The sequence below is a fragment of the Carcharhinus amblyrhynchos genome, chromosome 2, assembly GCF_965287045.1.
Source record: "Carcharhinus amblyrhynchos chromosome 2, sCarAmb.v2.hapA, whole genome shotgun sequence".
In the NCBI taxonomy this organism is placed as follows: domain Eukaryota; kingdom Metazoa; phylum Chordata; class Chondrichthyes; order Carcharhiniformes; family Carcharhinidae; genus Carcharhinus; species Carcharhinus amblyrhynchos.
In genome coordinates, this window is record NC_137325.1 from 132,514,265 (window position 1) to 132,539,242 (window position 24,978).

Here is a 24,978-nt window from a genome sequence, read left to right on the forward strand (position 1 = left end):
GTTTGGCAGAATCAGAATGAAATTATTAAATTCTATGTAATTGCCAGCTACTCAAAATTGCTGCAATCTGTGGATGTGTTCTGGCGCTCCTCAGTCATCTCTAGTTTCTTAAGAGGGAACACTATAAATTGGTCTTCTCACAGGCAAAGTTAGATTAAAATGATGGAAGTGCAAAAGGGAAAAATATTCAGTGATTCAGCTTGTTCTTCAAAAGTTAAGAATTACACAGCAAGTGAGGCTGTCCCAACAAGCCACCCAATTACATCCCTGCTGTATGTAAAATGTTAACGTTACGCAAATAGTACATAAATGCCCATGAGGCTCTATTTTTGGAGAAAAAAGAGAGATAGTTTAAATACTAGCAAAGATGGATTACATGGAAAATAATTATGTTTTTAATTACACCAGCCGTAAGTCACTGCTTACAAGTGGATTTTATAAAGCAAATACTCCAACAATTACAAATATCATTTCTGTAATTTTAGGGATTTTTTTTAATGCAAATTTTATGTTACAAGTTCTGGAAAAAGATTATGTTCCAATAACATAAGAACATAAGAAATAGGAGCAGGAGTAGGCCATCTAGCACTTCGAGCCTGCCCCACCATTCAATAAGATCATGGCTGATCTGTCGTGGCTCAGTTCCACATTCCCGCCCTCTCCCCATAACCCTTAATCCCCTCTCTTATCAAAAACCCATCAACCCGCTTCTTAAAAATATTTAGCGAGGTAGCCTCCACCACTTCAACGGGCAGAGAATTCCAGAGATTCACCACCCTTTGAGTGAAGAATTTCCTCAACTCCGTTCTAAACCGCCCCCCCTTATCTTGAGGCTGTGCCCCCGGTCCTACTATCCTTTCTGAGCGGAAAGAGTCTCTCCACTTCTATCCTATCCATCCCATTCATCATCTTATACGTCTCAATGAGATCTCCCCTCATTCTTCTAAACTCTAACGAGTACAAGCCTAATTTATTCAGCCTCTCCTCATTGCTCTGCGACCAGCATCGAAGGTTAGGATGCTTCCTTAGTCTGAAACTATTGTCTATTGTAAAAGGTCTACCACATTAAAAGATCTCAATAGTTAAAAAGAGTTCATGCTACCAATCAGCCACAGCGCATTGGCTGCTGACTGCAATTTTACTAGCAAGGAAGAGAAACAATCGCAAAGAGCAGTGCTTAAAAATCAGCATCAAAAATTCAGTCACCAACATGAGATGTAACTAACCAAATTAGAAACTTTAAACTTTCCCCTTTTTATTTAAAAAAATCAAAAATAACTGATAAGAACATTGGTCAGGTAATAGTTATGCTGATTTTCTGAGAGAGATCCAAACAGGTAATTGACAAAATGCCTACCCACTGATATTTACTTTAACATTTTCCTTATCCCCATGCCTCTTTTATATTACCAATGTTTCCGAAACAAATTAGATTTTGCTAGAAGGGATAGATGTTCAGCATTTGAAAAGGTCAGTGAATGCGAAATATAATGAAGCAATATCTTGACTGCTGGCTTCTACTTTGCTCTTGGATGTTTTCTCAGTGTTCTACTGACCGTGTTCTGAGCTCAACATACCTTCATATCTACAATACATCAACATTCATATAACACAGATGTTTTCATTTATTAACCCACGATAGCAAACAAAATGAGGGGAAAGCTACATTTTAAATACAAAATTCCTTTTTTGCACGTGAAGAGCTTCCAAATCTAAATTCCCAGCACTATCTCATTGCTGAGTTTTCAACCTGCACCTTAGGTGACACCTACACCCTAATATTAAAATGACAAGGTGATAGAGACCAAGGAAAAGAGAGAAGTATATGTATATATGTATAATGAACATTCCATTCAGCCCATCAAGACCACCCTTCATATAAGCCTACAACTCCCCAACTGTGTCATCTCAATAATGTTTCAGTGATTCCAGTTTTTAACCACCAATCTCATTGGAAAACCATACCAAGTATTAAATCACAGTGGTAAAGGGTTCACAACTCAGGCCGTTTTTAATTATTTGCACCCAATGCCCTTTATCCTACAATTATCAGCCCTTTTGCCGTTCTCTATGTTGCTGCAAGGCTTTGATCGTCTTCCCTGTGTTTCAATGTTTAGAAATGAACAGTACACAAACTGTCATCCGACTCGAACACGAGGCAATGTCACCACAATGGTTTGAGACCTGCAGTCTACTGAATAAGCAGTGTCGCTCAGAATTCTGTTGACTGCTGTTCTGCAATGACTGGACACTTTAGATATTGAGTTTACTATCACTTCCAGATTGCTTTTAGATTTTCCCTGAACCATTTTGGCATCATTCATTGAGATATCAAAAGATCAATCCACAATGGAATCTAATCTGTCAAACGTTACGATAATTCTGAAAAGAACCCAAAGGAAAGCGATCCATAAATCAATATTACAGCCTGAGGTTCAGGCAAGAAAGGCTCAAATTTTCTGCAAAGGACCAAAGTAAAGCGCCTATTCTCTACCAATTGGAGGGCTTAAAATGTAAATTGAACCACAATGTGTCCTTCTTAAAATAAATCTGAAAAAAGATTTCAATGCAAGCAATTTGTATTCAAATATGTGTTTCCAATTTAGAAATGTTCACTGCACCAGATACATATCCAAAGATGTGTGGGTTAGGTCAATTGGCCATGATAAATTGCCTGAGTGTCAGAGTAGGAGTGTAAATGTGGGTTTATGGGGATGGGACTTGGTGGGATTGTTGTCAGTGCACGCTCAATGGATCAAATGGCTTTCTTCTGCACTGTAGAGCCTATGACTCTATATATAAACATAATTAGGAACCCAAAGCCATGGGTTCATCACTGAACAGTGAGCTGGTAACAAGTTTAAATTTAGCACCCACAGGATTTCAACAAATGAAAACCCATAGACAGAAAACGCTGGAAAATCTCATTAAGCCTGGCACATCTGTAAGGAGAGAAAAGAGCTGACAGTGAGTCCAGATGACCCTTTGTCAAACTTTTGTCAAGCCCTTGACAGTCACCTGGACTCAAAATGTCAGCTCTTTTCTCTCCTTACAGATGCTGCCAGATCTGCTGAGATTTGCCAGCGTTTTCTCTTTTGGTTTCAGATTCCAGCATCCGCAATAATTTGCTTTTATTCAACAAAAACCCATCTTTTATTTTATTCACTCATTGGACATTTATTGTCCATCCATAGTTGTCCTTAAGAAGGTGATGGTGAGCTTGAAATGCTATAGTATGACTTTTTCCAAAAGTTGGACAAGAGCCCCAGTCCAATAAGCCCCAACATAAACTTGATCTAAACCTTCAAGATCCTGAGAGATATTGACTGACAGGGTGAATATGAAGTGGATGTTTTCTCTTGTGGGAAAATCTAGAACTCGGGTTCACTGTTTAAAAATAAGGATGGCTTATTTAAGACAGAGATGAGAAATTTCTTCTTGGAGGATAGCGAGCCTCTGGAACACTTCCTCAAAAGGCAATCTTTTGATATATTTAAGGCACAGCAAGATAAATTTTTGATTAACAAGGGAGTGAAAAGTTTCGGGACAGGAGGGAATGAGAAGTTCAAGTTACATTCAAATCAACCATAATCTTAGTGAATGGTGGCACAAGCTCAAGGGGCCAACTGGCCGCCTCCTGCTCCTGATTCAAAAGAACATAACTGCAATCTAGATATATTGTTTTCAGCCAGTCAATATGCCACAGAAACTTTCAGCAATTACTAATAGAAAGAATGTTTCTTTACCCTGATAACTCAAATGCTCAAAATGCCAAAAAAACCTAAATATTGAATGCCACTCACCACAAATTCGGCAGTGAAGAGCTTTCAATACGGCATGGCATTTATCACAGATCAGGCCCTGAACAATAATCTGGATTGAACAAAATAAACATTTAGTCCAACACTGGACCAATCTATAATTCTGAAATTTTCTTGTCCCCAATGTCAGTACCACTGAAACAACTACACCAACAAGACCTAGAGCACAGCATTATTACGCAAAGCAGATGGCACTGAAAGATTGACAGTGCTGAGATTTACTTACAAATTACACAGAGACAGAAATACTGAGCGTGAATATTTATGAAGATACGTTCTTTTAAAGGTAATTTTCTTTTCCATATCCATTGTTTTTGTTCCAGGAAACAACAAAAAGTCAATTACAATTAAGATTAAATATATTCTAGCATTTTTAAATCAGTCCTTAAAGAAAGCATATGCCAAATACTATGGAAATAAACTCAGGTTGCAAACTGAAATGGTTAAAAGGCAGTCTAAAAATATTGATGAGTCAGTGATTTGCTGTTGCCTTGTGATTTATCCATATAGAGGAATATTCCTTGAGATGTACAGTATTTCCTTGACACTTGGAGGCAGCAAAACAACCCCGAACCTATTTATGTAATAATATATGTAATGATCAAGCCATGGAAAGGAAATTGTCTTGCAATGGTTTTTTAAAAAAAACCACAATCCTTCAAGGCAAGCAATTCCTTACTGAGGATCATGTACACACCTCAGAACTTGCATAATGTACCTAGGAGCTGCCTAGTGGTTTCCTTCATTTAACCTGTCGAAACAAATGTCAAAATTATGACTGATACATCAAAATTTAGTGAAAAGACACCTTTCAGGCAATGACAAATATGACTTTCAAAACAGCCTCCAAATTACGGCTGTACACAACGTTCTGCATAACTCTTCATGCATTGGCGGATGAAGTAAAACATCAAATACTCACTTTTCTAGAATTTAGTAAGAAATAGTAGATTCAAGTGGAGATCCTTCACACTAATCATGTATCTTGGGTCACTGTTTGTGTGGAGTTTGCATGTTCTTCCTGTGTGTGTGAATTTCCTCCGGGTGCTCCGGTTTCCTCCCACACTCCAAAGGTACGCAGGTTAGGTTGATTGGCCATGCTCAATTGCTCCATAGCGTCAGGGAGATTAGCAGGGTAAATACATGGGGTTACGGGGATATGGCTCAAGTGGGATTCTTGTTGGTGCAGGCTGAGTGGGCCAAATGGCTTCTTTCTAAACTGTAGGGATTCTATGGTTCTATCTTGCGTTTATTTTCCTGTCAAAAGCGTACTCTACAGCTTTTGGCAGTCACAGTCTGAAGTACAAGTCAGAGTGATTTCCGCTGGGGTAGTGATGTTTGTCCACATGATTTTGAGCTGGTTAACCCATTACTTCCTTTTGTGTGTAGAACATGGGTGAATCTCATGAGAGAGTAGGCAGGAAGTCATCTCTCTGTCATTGACTCATGGGGTTGAAACCCCTGGCACCATTTTTAAAGGGCACCTTTGCCAGCCCACCACTCCACCCTTGTCCGCTATCACTATCTCCTCTCATCGAACCTCCACTTTTACCTCAAGCATACACTTGCATTTACAGAGCTCCTCAAAGAGGACAATGTCACAGACTTCTTGAGAAGGTGAGAGGGCATGGGATCCAAGGGCCTTTGGCCTTGTGGATCCAGAACTGGCTTGCCTGCAGAAGGCAGAGAGTGGTTGTGGATGGGGCTTTTTCTGAATGGAGGTCAGTCACCAGCGGAGTGCCTCAAGGATCTGTTCTGGGACCCTTGTTGTTTGTCATTTTCATAAATGACCTGGATGAGGAAGTGGAGGGATGGGTAAGTAAGTTCGCTGATGACACGAAGGTCGGTGGTGTTGTGGATGATCTGGAAGGATGGCAAAAGTTGCAGCAGGACATAGATAGGATGCAGGACTGGGCGGAGAAGTGGCAGATGGACTTCAACGCGGATAAATGTGTAGTCGTCCATTTTGGCAGAACCAACGGGATGAACGAGTACACTATCAAGGGCAGAAGTCTGAGTAGTGTCGAGGAGCAGAAGGATCTTGGGGTCCGGGTCCACAGGACTCTTAAATCGGCCTCGCAGGTGGAGGAGGTGGTCAAGAAGGCGTATGGTGTACTGGCCTTCATTAAGCGAGGGATTGAGTTTAGGAGTCGGGAGGTAATGCTGGAACTTTATAAGACCCTTGTCAGGCCTCATTTAGAGTATTGTGCGCAGTTCTGGTCGCCTCACTATAGGAAAGATGTAGAAGCTATTGAAAGGGTACAGAGGAGATTTACGAGGATGTTGCCTGGACTGGGAGGCATGCCTTATGAAGTTAGGTTGAGGGAGCTGGGACTCTTTTCCCTGGAGAGACGAAGGTTGAGAGGCGACCTAATAGAAGTTTACAAAATGTTGAGAGGAATAGATAGGGTGGACTCTCAGAGGCTATTTCCCCAGGTTGAAATGGTCGCTATGAGAGGACACAGATTTAAGGTGCGGGGAGGGAGGTTCAGAAGTGATGTTAGGGGTAAGTTTTTCACTCAGAGGGTGGTGAGTGAATGGAATCGGCTGCCGTCAGTGGTGGTGGAGGCGAACTCGCTGGGGTCTTTTAAAAGACTCCTGAATGAGTATATGGGGTTTAATGAGATTGAGGGTTATAGATAGGTCTGTAGGTTGGTAGGTGATGATGTGATCGGCGCAACTTGTGGGCCGAAGGGCCTGTTTGTGCTGTAGTGTTCTATGTTCTATGTTCAATGTATTGATAATCACCGAAGAGGTCCACCGCTCCAGGTGCATGCCATTTATGGCAGTCATCAAAACTTCTAATGCCTTGCTGGTGGGGAACTTAATTCCAGCAAGGTGGACTTTTAAGAGCATGTACGACATGCTAATATTTGCAAAAAGGCTTCTCAACATCACTCACCAGGAAGCTCAACCCACCTTTAACACTCCAGTAACACAATTCCTGCTCATTGAGGTCAGAAAACTGATTTTTGGCCTCATGACAAATTAAGTTCGTTGCCCACCAAACTTCCTGCTGCTGGCAGGACCAAAAGATTCCACTCAATATTTCAATTCCAATTCCTTCAAAATGGAACAAATAAAAAAGCAATTCTTGATCAAAACTTAGAAATGACCTATAGGAGGGATCCAAAGTGAGCTTGATAATTAAGGACTACCAGAAAACACTGCACTTAACAACTGAAATGGAAAATGGATCCTGCTGGAATTAACAGATTAAAATCCTCAGAGAGGGAGACAGGAACTTAAACACAGATTCACCAAATGTTATTTCTAATTCAACACTGAAGATATATCCACAGAGATGGACGCCTTATTGAGAAAGAGAAAATGTGTGATCAACATTGGGGGAGGGGGTCAGTTGGAGCTAGGGAGATCAACACTTTCCTTGAGGCTTGGTGGGAGGAGCAAGGTTTTTCCAGACCTGTGCCCAAATCATCACCTTGACTATTACAGGGGAAGGCGTTGAATTGCACAAATGATATTTTAAGCCCCACCTCAGCTCCCACACTTCTCCTCTGTCAGGGCAGCAGAAACAGAAATAAAATCAAGGCCATAGCATTGGATGGTTACCAGCACCTGTTTTAGCAGTTTCACAAAAGAAGGTAGGGAGGTGTCAAAACAAACAATAAAATGAATATATCCATTAGTCTTTTTTTAAGCTGCCACAGCAGAGATAGTTGAGCAGACAGACATCAAGAATGCCTCACTGCTAACATGGAATAAAGAATTTCACAACATCCCAAGGGGTATCTTGAGAAAGCACAACGTGAAAAATTAAAGAGGCAGGCCAACATTATACTGCAATCAAACATGCCAAATTCTCACCACGGATCTCACCCTACAGTACTGAGAGAATGATGAACCAAAACAAATGTTAGCTTTTCAGTAGCTTAGCTTCTGTTCTCTTCAAATCGCTACAAATTAGGCAACCGTGATTTAGTAAAGTAATATTGTAATCAATCTGAAGGCATGCCATTAATCATGTCAGCATGATGGATTTGTAAAATATTACTGTTGAAGCTTTTAGGTAACACTTCATCAAGCAAATTTTAAGGTACTTATGTTGTTGAAATCACAATTTCATTTAAGGTAGCCGATGCAGGTGTTCCCATCACTCCAGTGGCAGTAAATCTGCAGCAGGTACAAATTCTTTAGAACCTAATTAATTTGTAACCTAATTTAAAAACCATCTGGCCAGCAGAAAAGTTACATGGCTAATTTGTGTTGTTATTCTCACCTATCAGCAAAAAACTGCCTTGAAGATTAATTAAAAGGTTTCTTTATGTGCCCTGAAGCTGTGGTAGCATGAATTTTAGACATTTTCACATTACAGTAATAAAACTAATACATGTAAAAAAAAATGAACAGAATACCAAACCAGGAGTTAACTATTCTACTCCAAGAACGCGAGATCAAAAAGATATCCATGCAGAAACTGAATGGTATTGTATAGAATCCCAAATTGTAGAAAGTGGCCACTCGGTCCATCAAGCCTGCACTGACAACATTCCCACCTATGCCCTAACCCCTTAATCCCATATACTTTTAACTCTGCTAGTCCTTCTGACACTAAGGCTAATCAATCTAACACACACATCTTTGTAATGTGGAAGAAAGCCAGAGCACCCAGAGGAAACCCATGTAGACACAAGGAGAATGTGCAGACTCAACGCAGAAAGTAACCCACGGCTAGAATTGAATCTGGATCCCAGGTGATATGAAGCAACAGTGCTAATTACTGTGTCACTGTGTGCCACTCCATTTTGCTGTATATAAAGCACAGCTCAGCAGAATGTCATCGTTGGTGGAATCTTCTGGCAAGGTGAACTGTAGGAATTCTGTTCTCGAGACCTTAAAGGTGGATCAAGTGGATCCATGAGAGGAAGTGCTTCAGCTTGCATGCATTCTCATTAAAGGGTCACCTAACTGGAACCAAATTATGTTCCCTGGCAGTGAGAAATTAGAATGTTCACTTTTATGACTAAGTAAGTGGCAAGAGTTTGGTGAGGAGTCTCAAGGAGATAAGGATGGTGATGTCCCGACCATCCAATTGCACAGACTCCCAACAAATCTCAGTCCTAGAAGGCTTTAGCACTACGGCAAGACCGCAATACATCAATTATTGTGGACATGCCAGCCAAAGTAACAGTCTTTTCAGAAACAAAAACAGAAAATGCTGGAGAAATTCAGCAGGTCTAACAGCATCTGTTCAGAGACAATACAGCCAGCGTTGCATCAGTAGGACTTGTAGAAGTAGGCCACTCAGCCCCTCAATCCTGCCCTGCCGTTCAATAAAATCATGACTGATCTGATTGTAAACTCAACCTAACATATCTACTTACCCCCGATAACCTTTCATCCTCTTGTTAATCAAGGATCTATCTAGCTCTGCCTTAAAAATATTGACAGACTTTACTTCTGTTGCCTTTTGAGAGTTTGAGCCTCACGACCCTCAGAAATAAATTCTCTTCACCGTAAAGTTTAAAGCTTTCATCCATTAGTCATAAGTACGCTTATATTAACACTGCAATGGAATTATTGTAAAAACTCCCTTGTCGCCGCACTCTGATCCTGTTTGAGTACACCGAGGGAAAATTTAGCATGGTCAACGCACCTAACCAGCACATCTTTCAGACTGTGGGAGGAAACTGGAGCATCCGGAGTAAACCCACGCAGACAAGGGCACAACGTGCAGACTCTGCACAGTGACCCAAGATAGGAATTGAACCCGGGTTCTTGGCGCTGTGAAGTGGCAGTGCTAACAACTGTGCCACCTTGTCACCCACTACCCTACATGGATGACCACTTATTTTTAAACAGTGAGCCCTAGTCCTAGATTCTCCTATAAGAGGAAACATCCTCTCCAATTCCAGTCAATACCCCTCAGAATCGTAAAGGCTTTGATCAAGTCATCTGTTTATTCTTCTAAACTCGAGTGGATACAAACCTAACACTCTCCGATCTTTCCTCAAGACAACACATCCATTCCTGGTAACAGTCCAGTAAACCGTACTGAGTCCAGGAACTAGGAGTCCTAATTTAAAGATAAAGAGGGAAACCTTTTAGGACTGAGGTGAGGAGAAATTTCTTCACCTGGAGAGCAGTGAATCTGTGGAATTCACCACTACAGGAGGTAGTTGAGGCCAAAATATTGGGAGATTTCAAGAAAAAATTAGATATAGCTCTTGAGGTTAAAGAGATCAAGAGATATTGGCAGGGGGGAAAGGGGACAGGTCAAGATATTGAATTTGATTATCAGCCATGATCATTATGAATGGCAGAACAGGCTCGAAGGGCTATAGGCTACTCCTGCTTCTATTTCCTATGTTTCTAGATTATCTCAAACGCATTTGCAGTACTCATTTTTTAACAGCCTGTCCTTTAAAGGAATAAAAGTGCGCGTCATGGAATGGAGCAGTGTTTGAAAAATTAGTACGTCTACCTCACAGGGTTGGGACTCAGGTTTGATTCCAGGCTTGGGTCATTGTTTGCACAGAGTTTGCATGTTCTGTCAGTGTCTGCATGGTCATCCAATTTCCACCCATAGTCTGAATGATGTGTTGGATAGGTGCATTGGCCACGCTAAATCCTCCCTCAGTTTACTCAAATAGGCGCCAGAGAATGGCGGCTAGGAGATTTTCACAGTAATTTCATTGTGACACTTATAAAATAAACTATAATGTGGAAAAAAGGAGAAAATACTAACAAGCAGTCTATTAATGAGGTCTAAGGTCACAGGGTTCTGAAGTAGTGAAACCCAACAAAAATCTAACAAATTCAATTGAAGATATCCGTACAACCAGTATAGTCTTTTCAGGGAGCGAGTTCCAGCTTTTCACTACCCTGTAAGTGCAGGTGCTTCTTGATTTCGCTTCTAAATAACTAGACATATTTAACAATATGCCCTCTGGTTCTGGATTTGCCCACCAAAAATAGGTTGTTTCATATCTACTATCAAAACCATTATTTATTTCAAATACGTCAATTAGATGACTCACAATTCTCTAAGCTCAAGGGAACACAAGCAAAGTTTATGACTATAATTAAGGCCTGGATATCCAGATCTTTGGTGTCTCAGAGAATCAAAGGTTATGGGGAATGGGTAGTCAACTGAATTTGAGGCCCAAGATCAGCCATGATCATACTGAATTGCAGGCAGGCAACCACTGCTCTCGTCTCGTGTGTAACCCATCACAAAAATTTAGCCCATTACACGGTGGTCATCATTTTGGTCAATTTTCACTGTAGCCCTTCAATAGCTACTGTAAAGATGCATGTGTTCACCTAGCATACAAAACAATTTCATTTTCTCTGACAAAATGCATGTTTAGACATGTACTCAGGCTATATTCATTACAAGCTGGCCCTAATTTTTCATCTGAGATACATGTTTAGGGTTACTTCTGCGTTCTAAAGATGTTGCATGAGATCAGTCAATATCAGCCATGTTCTCAAGAAGATGCAGAAAAGTTTAACGCACACCCACACAACGACTGCACTTGGTAACTGACAAACACAAATGGATCTTTGGGAGGAATTCTCAAAGCTTTAAAGGTCAACTTGCATGCTGTGATCAACTGTAATGCAGCTTTCTCCATGTTCAGTGCTCAAAATTGAATCAGCAATCCTGATTCAGCCTGAGCAGTGGCACAGTGCTTAGTACTGCTGCCTCAGCTCCAGGGACCCGAGTTCAATTCCTGGCTTGGGTCACTGTATGCAGCTTGCACATTGTTGGCATGAGTTTCCTTCAGGTGCTCTGGTTTTCTTCCACAAGTCCGAAAATGTACTGGTGCACTGTCCATGCTACATTCTCCCTCAGTGTACTTGAACAGGCGCAGGATCTGGCAACGAGGGGATTTCCACAGTAACTTCATTGAAGGGTTAATGTAAGCCTACTTGTGACACTAATAAATAAACTTTAAACAAGGCTCTCTACAACTGATCAACTTGAGATAAAGGCCAACATTCAGTTTGTCGTTTTCATTACTTATTGCAGCTACGCGCTTGCTTTTTGTAACTGATACACTTTTGTTCCCAAATCTCTTGTTTCTTCACAGTTCCCAGCAGAAATAGCCTAATTTGTCTTTTGCAGATCCAAAGCAGATGACCACACATTTCCTCACACCAAATCCCTGGCGCATCTAATAGCATCATTGATAAACCCCATCAGTGCAGAAAACTCAGAAATGGTTCTTCCCCACCTTGCTTAATGAAGGCATTCTTACCTTTGGCATTGTCTCTAATTGCACAAGACCCATACGTTTTCAGTTGGTAACATTTGTACAACACAAAAGTGGCTCTTCTGCATGGCAGTAACTATCTAATAAGCCCCAACTGAACAAAATTATAACAGAGAATTATTAACAGCAAGTGAATTTTACTGTATGTTTGACATTTCACTGACAATTGCAGATGGGCAAAACAAAGCCCCAAAAGAGAAAGGTTGGGATAATATTAATGACAAACATTCATCAATGGTAAATAGTAATGATGAAAAAAATACAGAAACTGCAGCTTAAAATGGTGAAGCAATAATGATCTTTGGTATCGCTGAAATGCTCATCAGCTCCTGATCATTTCTTTCTCTTTCAAGCTCAGTAAAGATGGCCACGATTAAAATGGACACTTCTGCATAAATATATTAACTTCTATGCCATTTAGTTGCCAGGAAGTTTTCCATAAATAATTTTTTTAAAACTCCTTTCAGTCAGATGTGCTAGGTATCCAGCATGTGAATGGATGGCTGAACCTGGAGGGGAAAGGTACAGACCAACAGACTCTGTTGCTCAACAGAATTTAGTTTGCTTAAAATTTTAACAAATTGTACTTCCAATGTACAATGACGTGCAGTCTGAATCATAATTATGATCTTTCATCTAATGTTCTGGATCGCAAATAATCATTTTATTTCCAAGTGTACATTTTTGAAATTCCACACAGCATAAGATACAGGACCAAATCTACTGTACCTTTCACTTGCTTCTTCATCACTTTGCAAAAGGTTATCATCAAGCTCTTCATCAGATTGGTCAGACTGATTCTAATGTGGGAAAAATTTTACAATGCAGTTAAATAAGCAAGAATATCTTAACTGAAAACTTTTCTAAATTATCTCAAAAATTCATTATCCAAAACGCATTTTTCTGCAATTGCACAATTTTAACTTTTAACCTGCTAGATTGCAGCCATTTTAAAACTGTTTCTGAGCAAAAGATTCATGTTTTTACACATTCAATTGCAATTTAAAAGATGGGTACAAAAGACACCTCAAGTATAAACTGAAAATTAGTATTTGGTGTATTTCTGTATTGCACAGAATAACACTGATTCTTGCTGCATTCTCAAATATCTGCCTCATACTCCTGGGATTTCAGTTTAAAATCTACATGCTTTGTTTTGCTTTTGTTTTCTATATTAACAGGCAAAAGGATGCATTTTCCGGACAACAATTTTAGAACTGCAATACCAATACCAAAAGATAAAATAAAACTAGCAATTCTACCAGTCTGCTAGTAAACTAGCAATCTGACTGTAAATTGCACTAGAACATCTGTCACAAAACTAGACTTTCTCCCTCAAATTGCAAATCTCAAGCCTGTGTAAGCATCATCTTTAATTCAAAATGCGTCCCATTCTCAAAAAGTCCTCAAAACACTATTGTGCCAAACACTTCGTACTGATTTCAAAACCAGGACATAAAAATTGCACATTTAGACAGAATAAACCACTTCTTCAAATCTGCAGCAAATTCAAGAGTAATTTGTTCTCTGTTCAGTTGGATAAGTGCAATTACTCATTTAGATGGCGCAGCCAGCAACTAGCTGATGAACGAAGGATATCTTATTACTCTATTAAGAGGCAAAATGTAGCATAATTTGTAACAGAAACAGTTTACTTAAGAATACATTTAACACGTGCATTGTCGCTCATTTTAAAGTCAAATTGTACTAATTTATGTTATGCTTCATTCAGTGTATTTAAAATACAGTAAGTCTGTACATCAATCCAATTTCAAAATAGTACAAATACTAAATTTTTTGCTACTTCCATGACCAGTTACGCAAGAAAAGGATACAAGATGGAAAGAAATAAGGACTCGAATAGGCAATCTCCAAAGAATTCCAGAAAATTTTCTTTTCATCTTACCTTTTTGCTCAATCCCCAGTCATCACTAAGCAAGTCATCTTCAAGATCACTGTAAGAAAGACAAAATTAATCAATGTCGAACCATTTAAACTTGCTGACCAGTGCTTTAAGTGACTGCAGATTTACCATTTTATCTAGTTTGAAATGGTGGAATTATGATGTTAGCAGGGTGCCACTAAATGGCTAATATTCTGATTGAATGATTATTGCTCTGAAAAAAAATCAATTCTGTTGCATTAAATCGCATTTTCATGCAATTTGTCATGGCAGCTAATTTGTACAATAATAGTTAAAAGTCACAAAAATACAAATTATGTACCATTATGAAAAGTGACTCTCCTTTACATTTGTACATGGGCCAGCATTTATTGCCCATACCTAATTTCCATTGCAAAGGTGGTGGTGAACTGCCTTCTTGAACTGCTGCAGTCCATGCGGTATAGATGAACCTATGGTGCTATTACAGAGGGAATCCCATGATCTTGACCCAGTAACAGTGAATGAATGGCAACATATTTCCAAGTTGAAATGGCGAGTGGCTTGGAAGGGGCCTTGTAAGTGGTGGTGGTCCCAGGCATCTGCTGCCCCTGTTCTTTAAGACAGTAGCAGCCATGCATTTGGAAGGTCATGCCTGATGAATCTTACTGAGTTCCAGCAGTGCATCTTGCAGATGCTACACATGGCTGCCACCGTGCGTCTGTGGTGAAGGAATAAAAGTTTGTGGATGGGGTGCCAATCAAGCAGGAGGCCTTGTCCTAGATGGTGCCTAGTTTCTTGAGTGTTGTTGGAGCTGCACTCTTCCAAGCAAGTGGAGAGCACTCCATCACAATTCTGACTCGTAACTCTGAGATGGCGGACAGGCTTTGGGGATTCAATAAGTTAGTTACTCGCCACAGGATTCCAGGCCTCTTGACCCATTCTTGTAGCCACATTATTTATATGGTCAGTCCAGTCTCTAACCAATGGTAACCCCATGATAGTGGGGCATTCAGCCATAGTGATGCCGTTGAATTTCAAGAACGATGGTTAAAGATTCTTTCTTGTGAAGCAGGTCATTGCCTGGCACTTGTGGTTAGCCCAAGCCTGGATATCGTCCAGGTTTTGCTGCATTGGGAATGACTTCAACCAGCATAGAGTATTCCCCTGATTCCCACTGACTCCAGTTTTGATTGCACTCCTTGATGTCACGCTCATGCAATGCGGACTGGCTTAAGTGACAGGAAACAGAATAGCAGTGAATGCTTGTTTTTTCAGACTGGAGCTCTCTAGAGATCAGTATGAGGGCAACGGTTCTTCTCAACGTATACTAATGAACATAGATTGGGTGTACACAGCACAACTCAACATTAGCAGATGAAAAACACCAAAATACTGTGAACTATGAGGATAGTGATAAGACTTCAAAACGACAGACAGGAATGGACAGACTAGTGACATGAACAAATTTAATGCAAGGAAGTGTGAAATTATATAGCTTGGCAGGGAGAACAAAGGGAGACAATACAAAATAAAGGGTACAATTCTAAAGGTGCAAGAACAAAGGGACCTGGGAGGTATAGGTATAGTGACTGCCCTTGACACCAAACTCTCCACTGGCTGGATTCAGACCTAGCACAAAGGAAGCTGGTTGTATTTCTTGTTAGTCAATCATTTCAGCTCCAGAACATTACTGCAGGAGTTCCTCAGGGCAGTATCCTAGGCCTAACCGCCATCAGCTGCTTCATGAATGACTTTCCATTCATCATAAAGGTCAGAAATTGGGATGTTCACAATTACACAATGTTCAGTACCATTCATGATTCATATACAGCAAGTCCTGGATAACATCCAGGCTTGGACAGACTGATACAACTAAAATGACATGGGATTTCAGAGTGGGCCGGTTAGATGGATAAAGAACTGGCTTGGTCATAGAACACAGTAAGAAGTCTCACAACACCAGGTTAAAGTCCAACAGGACTTCGCAAGGGGCAGCCACCGCTCCGGAAGCAAGTGTATTTTGCTACCAAATAAACCTGTTGGACTTTAACCTGGTGTTGTGGGACTTCTTACTATGTTTACCCCAGTCCAACACCAGCATCTTCACATCTTGGTCACAGAAGACAGAGTAGCAGTGTAAGGGTGTTTTTCAGAATGGAGATCTGTAGCTAATGAGTGTTCCACAGGGATCAGTGCTGGGACCTCTTATTTGTTGTATATGTAAGTGATTTGGAGCAAAACTTGGGTGGTCTGATTAATAAGTTTGTTGATGATACAGGGTTGGTAGAGTTGCTGATAATGTCGGGAACTGTCAGAGGATACAACAGGATATAGACAGATTGGAGGCTTGGGCTCAAAAATAGCAGATGGAGTTTAATCTGGAAAAACGCAAGGTGATACATTTTGGAGGATTAAATTTAGGTGTGAATTATACTGTAAATTGCAGAACCTTTAGGAACACTAACGATCAGAGGAATCTGGGTGTGCAGGCTCACAGTTCCCTAAAAGTGGCAACAGAAGGGGCCAAGGTAATTAAGAAGGCATATGGCATGCTTGCTTTCATCAGCCGGGACATGTGAGTACAAGATTTGGAAATCATGTCGCAGCTATGCAAGAGCTTGGTTAGGCTGCATTTGGAGTATGGCATACAGTTATAGTCACCACATTACCAGAAGGACATGGAAGCTTTGGAGAGTGCGCAAAGAAGGCTCACCAGATTGTTGCCTGATTTCAAGGGGTTGACTATAGGAGAGGTTGAATAAAGTAGGGTTGTTTTCACTGGAAAGACTGAGGCTGAAGGGAAACCTGATAAAGGTCCACAAAATTATAAGGGGCAGAGACTGAGTGGATAGTCAGAGGCTTTTTCCCAGGGTGGCAGTGTCAATCATATGAGGGCACGGGTTCAAGATGAGGAGGGAAAGCTTTTCAGATAGTGGTGAGTGCTTGGAATGCATTGGCAGAGGTGGTGGAAGTAGCACATTAGTCACAATTAAGAGGCATCTAGATGGGTACATGAATAGGGAAGGAATAGAGGGATACAGACCGAGTTTGGTCAGAAGGTTTTTTTTCCGCTTAGTCAGGGCACATGATTGGCTTGGAGGGCCAAAAGGCCTGTTCCTCTGCTGTACTTAAAGTGCTAGGCAGCGACTTTCCCAATCAGACAGAATCTAACCATTGCTCATGACCTTAAATGGCATTATCATCACTAAATTCCTCACTAACAGCCTGGGAGTCACCACTGACCAGTGAAAAAACGGCAATGTGGTCTCAAATCAGGATGGTGTGTGGCTTTAAGGGAAACTTGTGGTATAGATCCAATGCACTTGCTGCCCATGTCCTTCTAAGTGCTTGTGGTTGCAGGTTTAGACAATGCTATTGAAAGAATGTTGGCGCAGTACATCTTGTAACAGGATACACACTGCTGCCACTGTGCATCAATAAGGCAATAAGAAATAGGAACAGTAGGCCATTCGGCCCCTCAAACCTGCTCAAACTTTCAATGGGATCATAGCTGATTCGACATTTCTCATGTCCACTTCCCTGTCCTTTCCCCATAACCGTTGATTCCATTACTGATTTTGGCCTTAAATATACACAAGGCTTCTGTCCTCACAATGCTCTGTGGCAAGGAGTTCCAAAGACTCAACCCTCAGAAGAAATTCCTCCTCATCGCAGTCTTTAATTGACACTCCTTTATTCTGAAACTCTGCCCTCTGGTCCTAGACTATCCCATAAGTGGAAACATCCTCTCAGCACTCACCCTGTCAAGCCCCTGAAGAATCTGTTATATTCCAATGAGATCACACTTCACTTTTCTAAATTCCAATGAGTAGCATCCCAATCTGCTTAACCTTTTCTCATAACATAATCCCTCCATACCAGGGATCATCTGAGTGAATGTTCTCTGAGCTGCCTCCAATGAAATAGTATCTTTCATTAAATAAGGCGACCAAAACTGTTCACAGTACTCCCAATGTGGTCTCACCAGTATCTTGTACAGTTGCAGTATTACTTCCCTGCTCTTACTATGACAACCCCCTTGAAATAAAAGCTAACATTCCATTACCCTTCTAATTACCTGTCACATCTGTGTGCTAGCTTTCTGGAGGAAGTGAATGGTTCAGGTGGTGGATAGATTGCTAATCAAGTTGGCTATTTTAACCTGACAGTGTCAAAATCTTAAGTGATCGAAACAGAGTAGGTGAAGAGAAACTGTTTCTACTGGCAGAAGGATCAAGAGCCAGAGGACACTGGGTAAATGGTATTAACCCAACAGCAACATCAGGAAATATAATTTTAGGTGCTGAGTGATTAGGATCTGGAATATATTGCCTGAGTGTGTGGTGGTGGCAGATTCAATTGTGACACTCGAGGGAACTGGATAGGTATCTCCAGAAAACAGAATTACTGGAAACAGGCAGGGGAGTGAGACTAATGGCACTGCAACCAGTTCTCTGAGCAAACTTCAACTGCACATTCACTTTTGCCCCAAAGGACAGAATTCTTCATCTTCTCACTCTCATAAGACTTAAGGTATTACGTAACTGAAAATAGACAGTGAAGAAGTTTGTTAACAGTTATGTTTGATACGTAACTAAATAGACAGAAAAGACACCCAATGCATAGAATGGTTTATGGACTATGCAAACAGCCTTGGGAAGCAATGTAATGCTGATCTCCATGGCTAATGGTGGCATCTCCTCAATGGTTTACCGTTCCTGAATTGGATGAAGTTCAGAAGTGGTGGTTTCTGTTTTCTTCCAAATTCTTCAGCTAGCCAAAATATCAGGCCAGTGGCCTGCGTGGATCACTTCAAAAAGCTCTCTCCTGTCCAAAGTCTTCTTGAGCAAGCAATGTTTTAGGCTGAAACTAGTATTTGTCCAGCTCAAGAAGCTCTCTTCTGTCCAAAGTGGTGATTCCATCCCCCGCCCCCAAGAGTTGATTTAGAAATCTTACTTCTGGGAAAGTTAAGTTCCTTTCTTCATTAAAAAATGAGAGCTATTTCCATTATATTCAATAAATTTGGCAACACCTTATCAAGTTATTATATGATAACTTCTTACAGTTTTTTATTCTTATACCATCTTTTGGATTTTACACTAGGCAACTATTATTCACTACCCCTCAGATACCATACATACTCACTGACAATCCTGGTGATGTCCAATACAACGTCTTGCACCTTGGCATTTCACATTACATTTGTCTCTTTTATGTAAAAAAGGCATGAATACAGGAGTAGAAATATGCAGAATTTTTTTGTGCAAGTCGTTCAGTTCAGAGAGCCAATTACAATTCCTCAGTGGCATAGTGGATAAAGGTGCTGGCTCGAGTAAGTTCCAGTCAATCGTGCGTTGCCTCATGTCAACCAGAGCTCCAGTTGCTATAATTAGCCTCTGGCCCTCTGAGCTAGTGATGAAAATTACCATAAAATGTTCCTGCTCCCAATTACTAGTCATTAATTCTTGCTAGAAAATGGTTACGTGCAGGTATTAGGTTGAGTATAAAATTAGATTCATTTGTGCTATCTTCCATGGTTAAATATTGCACTGACATTCATTTTAGATGGAAACAAACAAAATGGCCTTTAGATGAGGGACCAGAGGCTTATAAGCACAAATGGAACTGCTCCTCAAAGTGTCGACACCTCAGAAGTGATGGCAAGAAACCAAAAGAACATGGAAGAGAGAAAAACATTTCCCTCATCCCTCGTTATTATTTGTATCCTGTGTATTATTGTGCAGTAGTTTGATTGAAGTCCCTTCTAGATTTTATTTTAATATTAACCTATATTTATTTGATTCAGGATGAGATTATCACCTAAACTGAGATATCAAAGCTAGCAACTTTTAGAAGTCTTTCATCCAAGTTGGAGATCAATTACTCACAATATGTATTATTCCAAATAATTATTTCCTCCTGCTCCATCATTGGAAACGTTTCCCAAAACAAGCTTTCAATTCTGCATTCACCACCAACTCAAGTGCCCAATTGTGCCATTATTACAGTGAGGTTATCCACTTCGGTAGTGAAAACAGAAAGGCAGATTATTTGAACGGGGTAAATTGAGAGAGGTGAATATTCAGTGACCTTGGTGCTCTCTTGCATCAGTCGCTGAAAGTAAGCACACAGGTACAGCAGGCGGTTAAGACGACAAATAGCGTGTTGGTCTTCATAGCGGGAGAATTTTGTAGGAATAGGGGTGTTTTACTGCAACTGTATTGGGTGTTGATGAGGCCACATCTACAGTATTGTGTGCAGTTTTGATGTCCTTATCTGAGGATATATATTCTTGCGATAGAAGAAGTGCAGCTAAGGTCTATTTAGCTGATTCCTGGGATGGCAGGAATGTCATATGAGAAGACACAAGTTATAGAGTCATAGAGTTGGTTCAGATTATATTCGTTAGAATTTAGAAGAGTGAGCAGGGATCTCACAAAACTTACAGAAGTCTAACAGAATTAGACAGGGTGGGGTAGAAAGAGTCCAGAACTAGGGGGTCATAATTTGACGATTAAGGGTAAACCATTTAGGACTGAGGCGAGGAGAAATTTTTTTCACCCAGAGGGTAGCAAATCTGTGGAATTCACTATCACAGAAAGTAGTTAATGCCTAAATGACATGTGATTTCAAGAAAGAAATAGACGTAGCTCTCGGGTCTAAAGGGATCAGCGGACGGGGACGGGGGAAGGCAGGATCAGGGTATTGAATTTAATGATCAGTCATGATCACAATGAATGGTGGAGTCAGCTTGAAGGGCTGAATGGCCTTCTCCTGCTTGTATTTTCTTTGTTTTGATTTGGATTTGATTTATTATTGTCACGTCTTAACATAGTGAGAAGTATTGATTCATGCATACTATACAGACAAAACATACCATTCATAGAGAAGGAAACTACAGAGTGCAGAATGTAGTGTCACAGTCATAGCCACAATGTAGAGAAAGATCAACTTAGTGCAAGCTAAGTCCATTCAGAAGTCTGACAGCAGCAGGGAAGAAGCCATTTTTCAGTCAGTTGGTACATGACCTCAGACTTTTGTATCTTTTTCTCAAAGGAAGAAGGCGGGAGAGAGAATGTCCAGGGTGCGTGGGATGCTTAATTATGTTGGCTTCTTTGCCAAGGCATCGGGAAGTGTAGACAAAGTCAATGGATGGGAGGCTGGTTTGCGTGATGGATTGGGCTACATTCAATTTTTTGTAGTTCCTTGTGGTCTTGGGCAGAGCAGGAGACATACCAAGCTGTGATACAACAAGAATGCTTTCTATGGTGCACCTGTAAAAGTTAGTGAGAGTTGTAGCTGGCATGCTTAATTTCCTTAGTCTTCTGAGAAAGTAGAGGCATTGGTGACGTTGAGGGAGAGATTATTGTTGCCACACCAGTTCACCAGATTCTCTATCTCATTCCTGTACTCTGTCGTGTCATTGTTTCAGATCCGACCCACTACAGTGGTGCCGTCAGCAAACTTGAAAAATCGAATTGGAGGGGAATTTGGCCGCACAATCATAGAGGTACAAGGAGCATAACAGGGGGCTGAGAACACAGCCTTGTGGGGCACCAGTATTGAGGATTATGTATGTTTTACAAGAAGAGGAACTTTCTCCTGGTGGGCGGAGAAAGAGTGTTCAAGTTGTAATGAAATGCACTGTTGAAGAACAGGCTTGTAACAATTATGAATTTTCACTCATTTCTACCTAAAGTTTTTATTCAGCAATGGATACAGAATACATGACACCACTGAAAAGAACAAACATTTATCTTACTACTTTGCAGCCATAAAGTATCTAAAGAAACATAGTAGTCAAATATACAGCATAGTTCCACAAATGTGAGAAATAAATGGCCACTGTTTCAGTGACAGTGGGCAAGGGAGGTCATGAGAATTTTCTTGGCCTTGTGCAAATAACACTATGGGATCTATCTTGTCCACCAGTCAGGGTGAACATGTCTTAATGCAAGATCTCATCCATAAGCTGGAGTGTCGGTTTAGATTATATTCTCCAGTGTTGAGCATGAACCTGATTCAGAACCTGATTCATGAATCTGATTCAGAAGAGGGCTTCCACTGAACCAAGACTGACACCCAACATTTAACCCTATGTTGGACCCCAGTAACTCATCCTTCCATAACGTTACCCTCTTCTGGAAGCATCAATTCATGTCAGCATACAGTCCCTCAAGTGCAAGGCACCCTCATACCTACTGGTAGTCTGACCATCACCAAGTTATTCAACTGTGAGGATATCACAGTATGGCATAGTCCAGTCCTCACCATGATTTACAATAGGTGAAATGACTGATTGCAATTAGCAGCAAGAACTTTGGTAGACTTTTCCTTCCATTTTCTTCACTTTTGCTGGGTCAAAAATCTGGAACACCCTCCCAAAACTTCCCATTGAAGTATCTTAACTGCATGAGCTGCAGCAGTTCAAAATAGCTCACCACCACCTTTCTCAAGGGGAATTAGGGATGGATGATAAATGCAGCTTTTGCCAGCGACATTCAAATCCCATGAACAAATAACAAAATTTAGCAAAAAAAAAACCACACTGGGGAATTGTGTATATCTATTATACCACCAGAAACCAAATTATATTTTTAGTAAAGTTGATTTGAAGATGATTAATACGCCTGTAACCCAATCCGCCCCTGCAGTTTTAAACATAGGCTGATTAAGCAGGCTGCAGTTGCACGTTCTCTGAACTATTTGCATTTCACAGATGACACTGGGTGAAATATGATTTGGCATATTGAGAAACCAAATGTCAAATGCAGTGATTACAGGAGCACATAAAAATTCCATCTTATTATTAATGTTAAGCAATTACAGATTTTATAACAAAACTGCAAGTAATTACTCATTTATTAATCTTTTGATCTGGACAGCATGCAAATGGTCAATTGCTAGCACTGATAGCTGCGACTGGCATTAATAGGAAACACCACAAGAATGAAACCATCTTTACAAATGCACAACCACTTCAGGACTAATCTCATGCACCAATAACTTTAGATATAACTATACCAAGCAAACTGGAAATCCCTCAAGTTCACTCTGGCCAGGGTTTAGGACACCAACTCTTCCAATGACTAATTTGATTTCCTGGATTTAAATGTTGTGAAGACTAATAACCTTTGATCTGGACAGCATGCAAATGGTCAATTGCTAGCACTGATAGCTGCGACTGGCATTAATAGGAAACACCACAAGAATGAAACCATCTTTACAAATGCACAACCACTTCAGGACTAACCTCATGCACCAATAACTTTAGATATAACTATACCAAGCAAACTGGAAATCCCTCAAGTTCACTCTGGCCAGGGTTTAGGACACCAACTCTTCCAACGACTAATTTGATTTCCTGGATTTAAATGTTGTGAAGACTAATAACCTTGCAACCCAATGCCTGGGATAATTTACAAAAGCATCAGCCATTAGAAGTATTTCCTGCATTAACCTCAAAAGGAAAAACCAAAAGGTTCAGAACATTTTTGCTGAATTTTGGAATTATTTATTTCCTGACAACATTTCAGTTTGCTATATCTTACTCTGTATACCTTAACTGCAGTGCAGAAGATCAGTTATATAAGTGTCTGGGATTTATAGTTCTGCTTTCAACTACCAACACTTCAGGGTTTCACTTTAACACCCCCAGTCTAATCCATTCAGACCACAGGCCCAATTCCCCACCAACATATGAGATTCACCGATTTCAACACTGGATAAGCACCTTACTGCAACACCAAAGCTGATGGGCAATTTATGGTGCATTCACCTGAGGCTGACATCATTGGATGACATCAGATCCCTTTAATGAGATTAATACCTTCTAAATTCAGCAGTGTGACTTTAAACCATATCCAACTGGATTACGTCTTTATAAAGCTAGCTGGTGGCATCATCTAATCTTTTCAACATAATTGATCCTCTTGTAAATGCGCTCAAGTAACCATTGTGTGAAGCAGTCAGGTAAAGAAAGCAAAACTGGGATGAAAGATACTCTCGTTCCTCACTAGCCTTGAGTTAGTATATCTGACCAGAAAACGTAATTACTGCATTTCAAGACAACAGCAATCATTGCTCAATTGAGATGGTACCTTTTTACTTGTCAGTTTGCAAAGATCCAACTGATACTGATGTAAAAACAGGATCACTAATAAAAGCTAGTCTTACTGAAAAAACTTTGAAGTGTTAAAACTTGGAAACCAATTATAAAAATATTCAGATTCAAAACATCTTGTATGTTTAAATGAAGCGTTCAAAAGTAAATACAGGAAACACCAACAGAGTTTAAACAAAACAAAAGCATGCCACTGATTTTATAAATAGAGTTACTTTCATGGAAGCTTACATCAAAGCTTCAAATACATCACGGAAGCTTACACTGAAGCTACACAAAAAACCGCGTGATTTTGCTGGGATATAATTCCATGAGCATCAATAGCTTCCAGTATCTGAGAGAGAGCTATCTGATTAACACACTCTCGAGCAGCAGTTCTTCAGTGGTGACTAGAAATGGCAACACTTGTTTATTTTTCCCTTCCTTGCCCAGGGGTAAGAGCCATTTTTAGCAATTCTATCACATGAGGAAGCAGTGGCATAATAGTATTGTAATAGTAATGGACTAGTAATCCAAGACACAGGGTAACACTCTGGGGAACTGGGTTCAAATCTCACCGTGGCAGATGGTGAAATCTGAATTCAATAAAAATCTGGAATTAAAAGTCTAATGATGACCATAAAACCATTGGTAATTGTCTTAAAAACCCATCTGGTTCACAAATGTCTTTTAGGGAAGGTAATCTGACATTCTTACCTGGTCTGGCCTACACAAAAAATAGATGCACGAGTACGCTTTATAGCCCTTCAAGCTTACACCACCATTCAGTGTGGTCATGGCTGGTTGTGACTCCAGGCCCACAGCAAAATAGATAGCTCTTAACTGCCCTCGGGGATGGTCAATAAATGCTGGCACAGCCAGCGATGCCCACATCCTGTGAACAAATTAAAAAAGGAAAACACGCAA

At 40.4% G+C, this 24,978-nt stretch overlaps 1 protein-coding gene across 4 annotated transcripts in view; it reads right to left on the reverse strand.

Moving 5' to 3' along the window:
• LOC145358683 (RNA-binding protein 33-like) overlaps positions 1-24,978 on the reverse strand; it is a 182,712-nt gene that overhangs the window by 132,589 nt on the left and 25,145 nt on the right. For all 4 annotated transcript variants that reach the window (XM_080212925.1, XM_080212917.1, XM_080212933.1 and 1 more), the window contains exons 3-4: positions 13,971-14,019; positions 12,794-12,864 (exon numbers count right to left, since the gene is read on the reverse strand). In XM_080212925.1, coding sequence (XP_080069051.1) covers positions 12,794-12,864; positions 13,971-14,019 — 120 coding nt within the window. The remainder of the gene's footprint in view (positions 1-12,793; positions 12,865-13,970; positions 14,020-24,978) is intronic.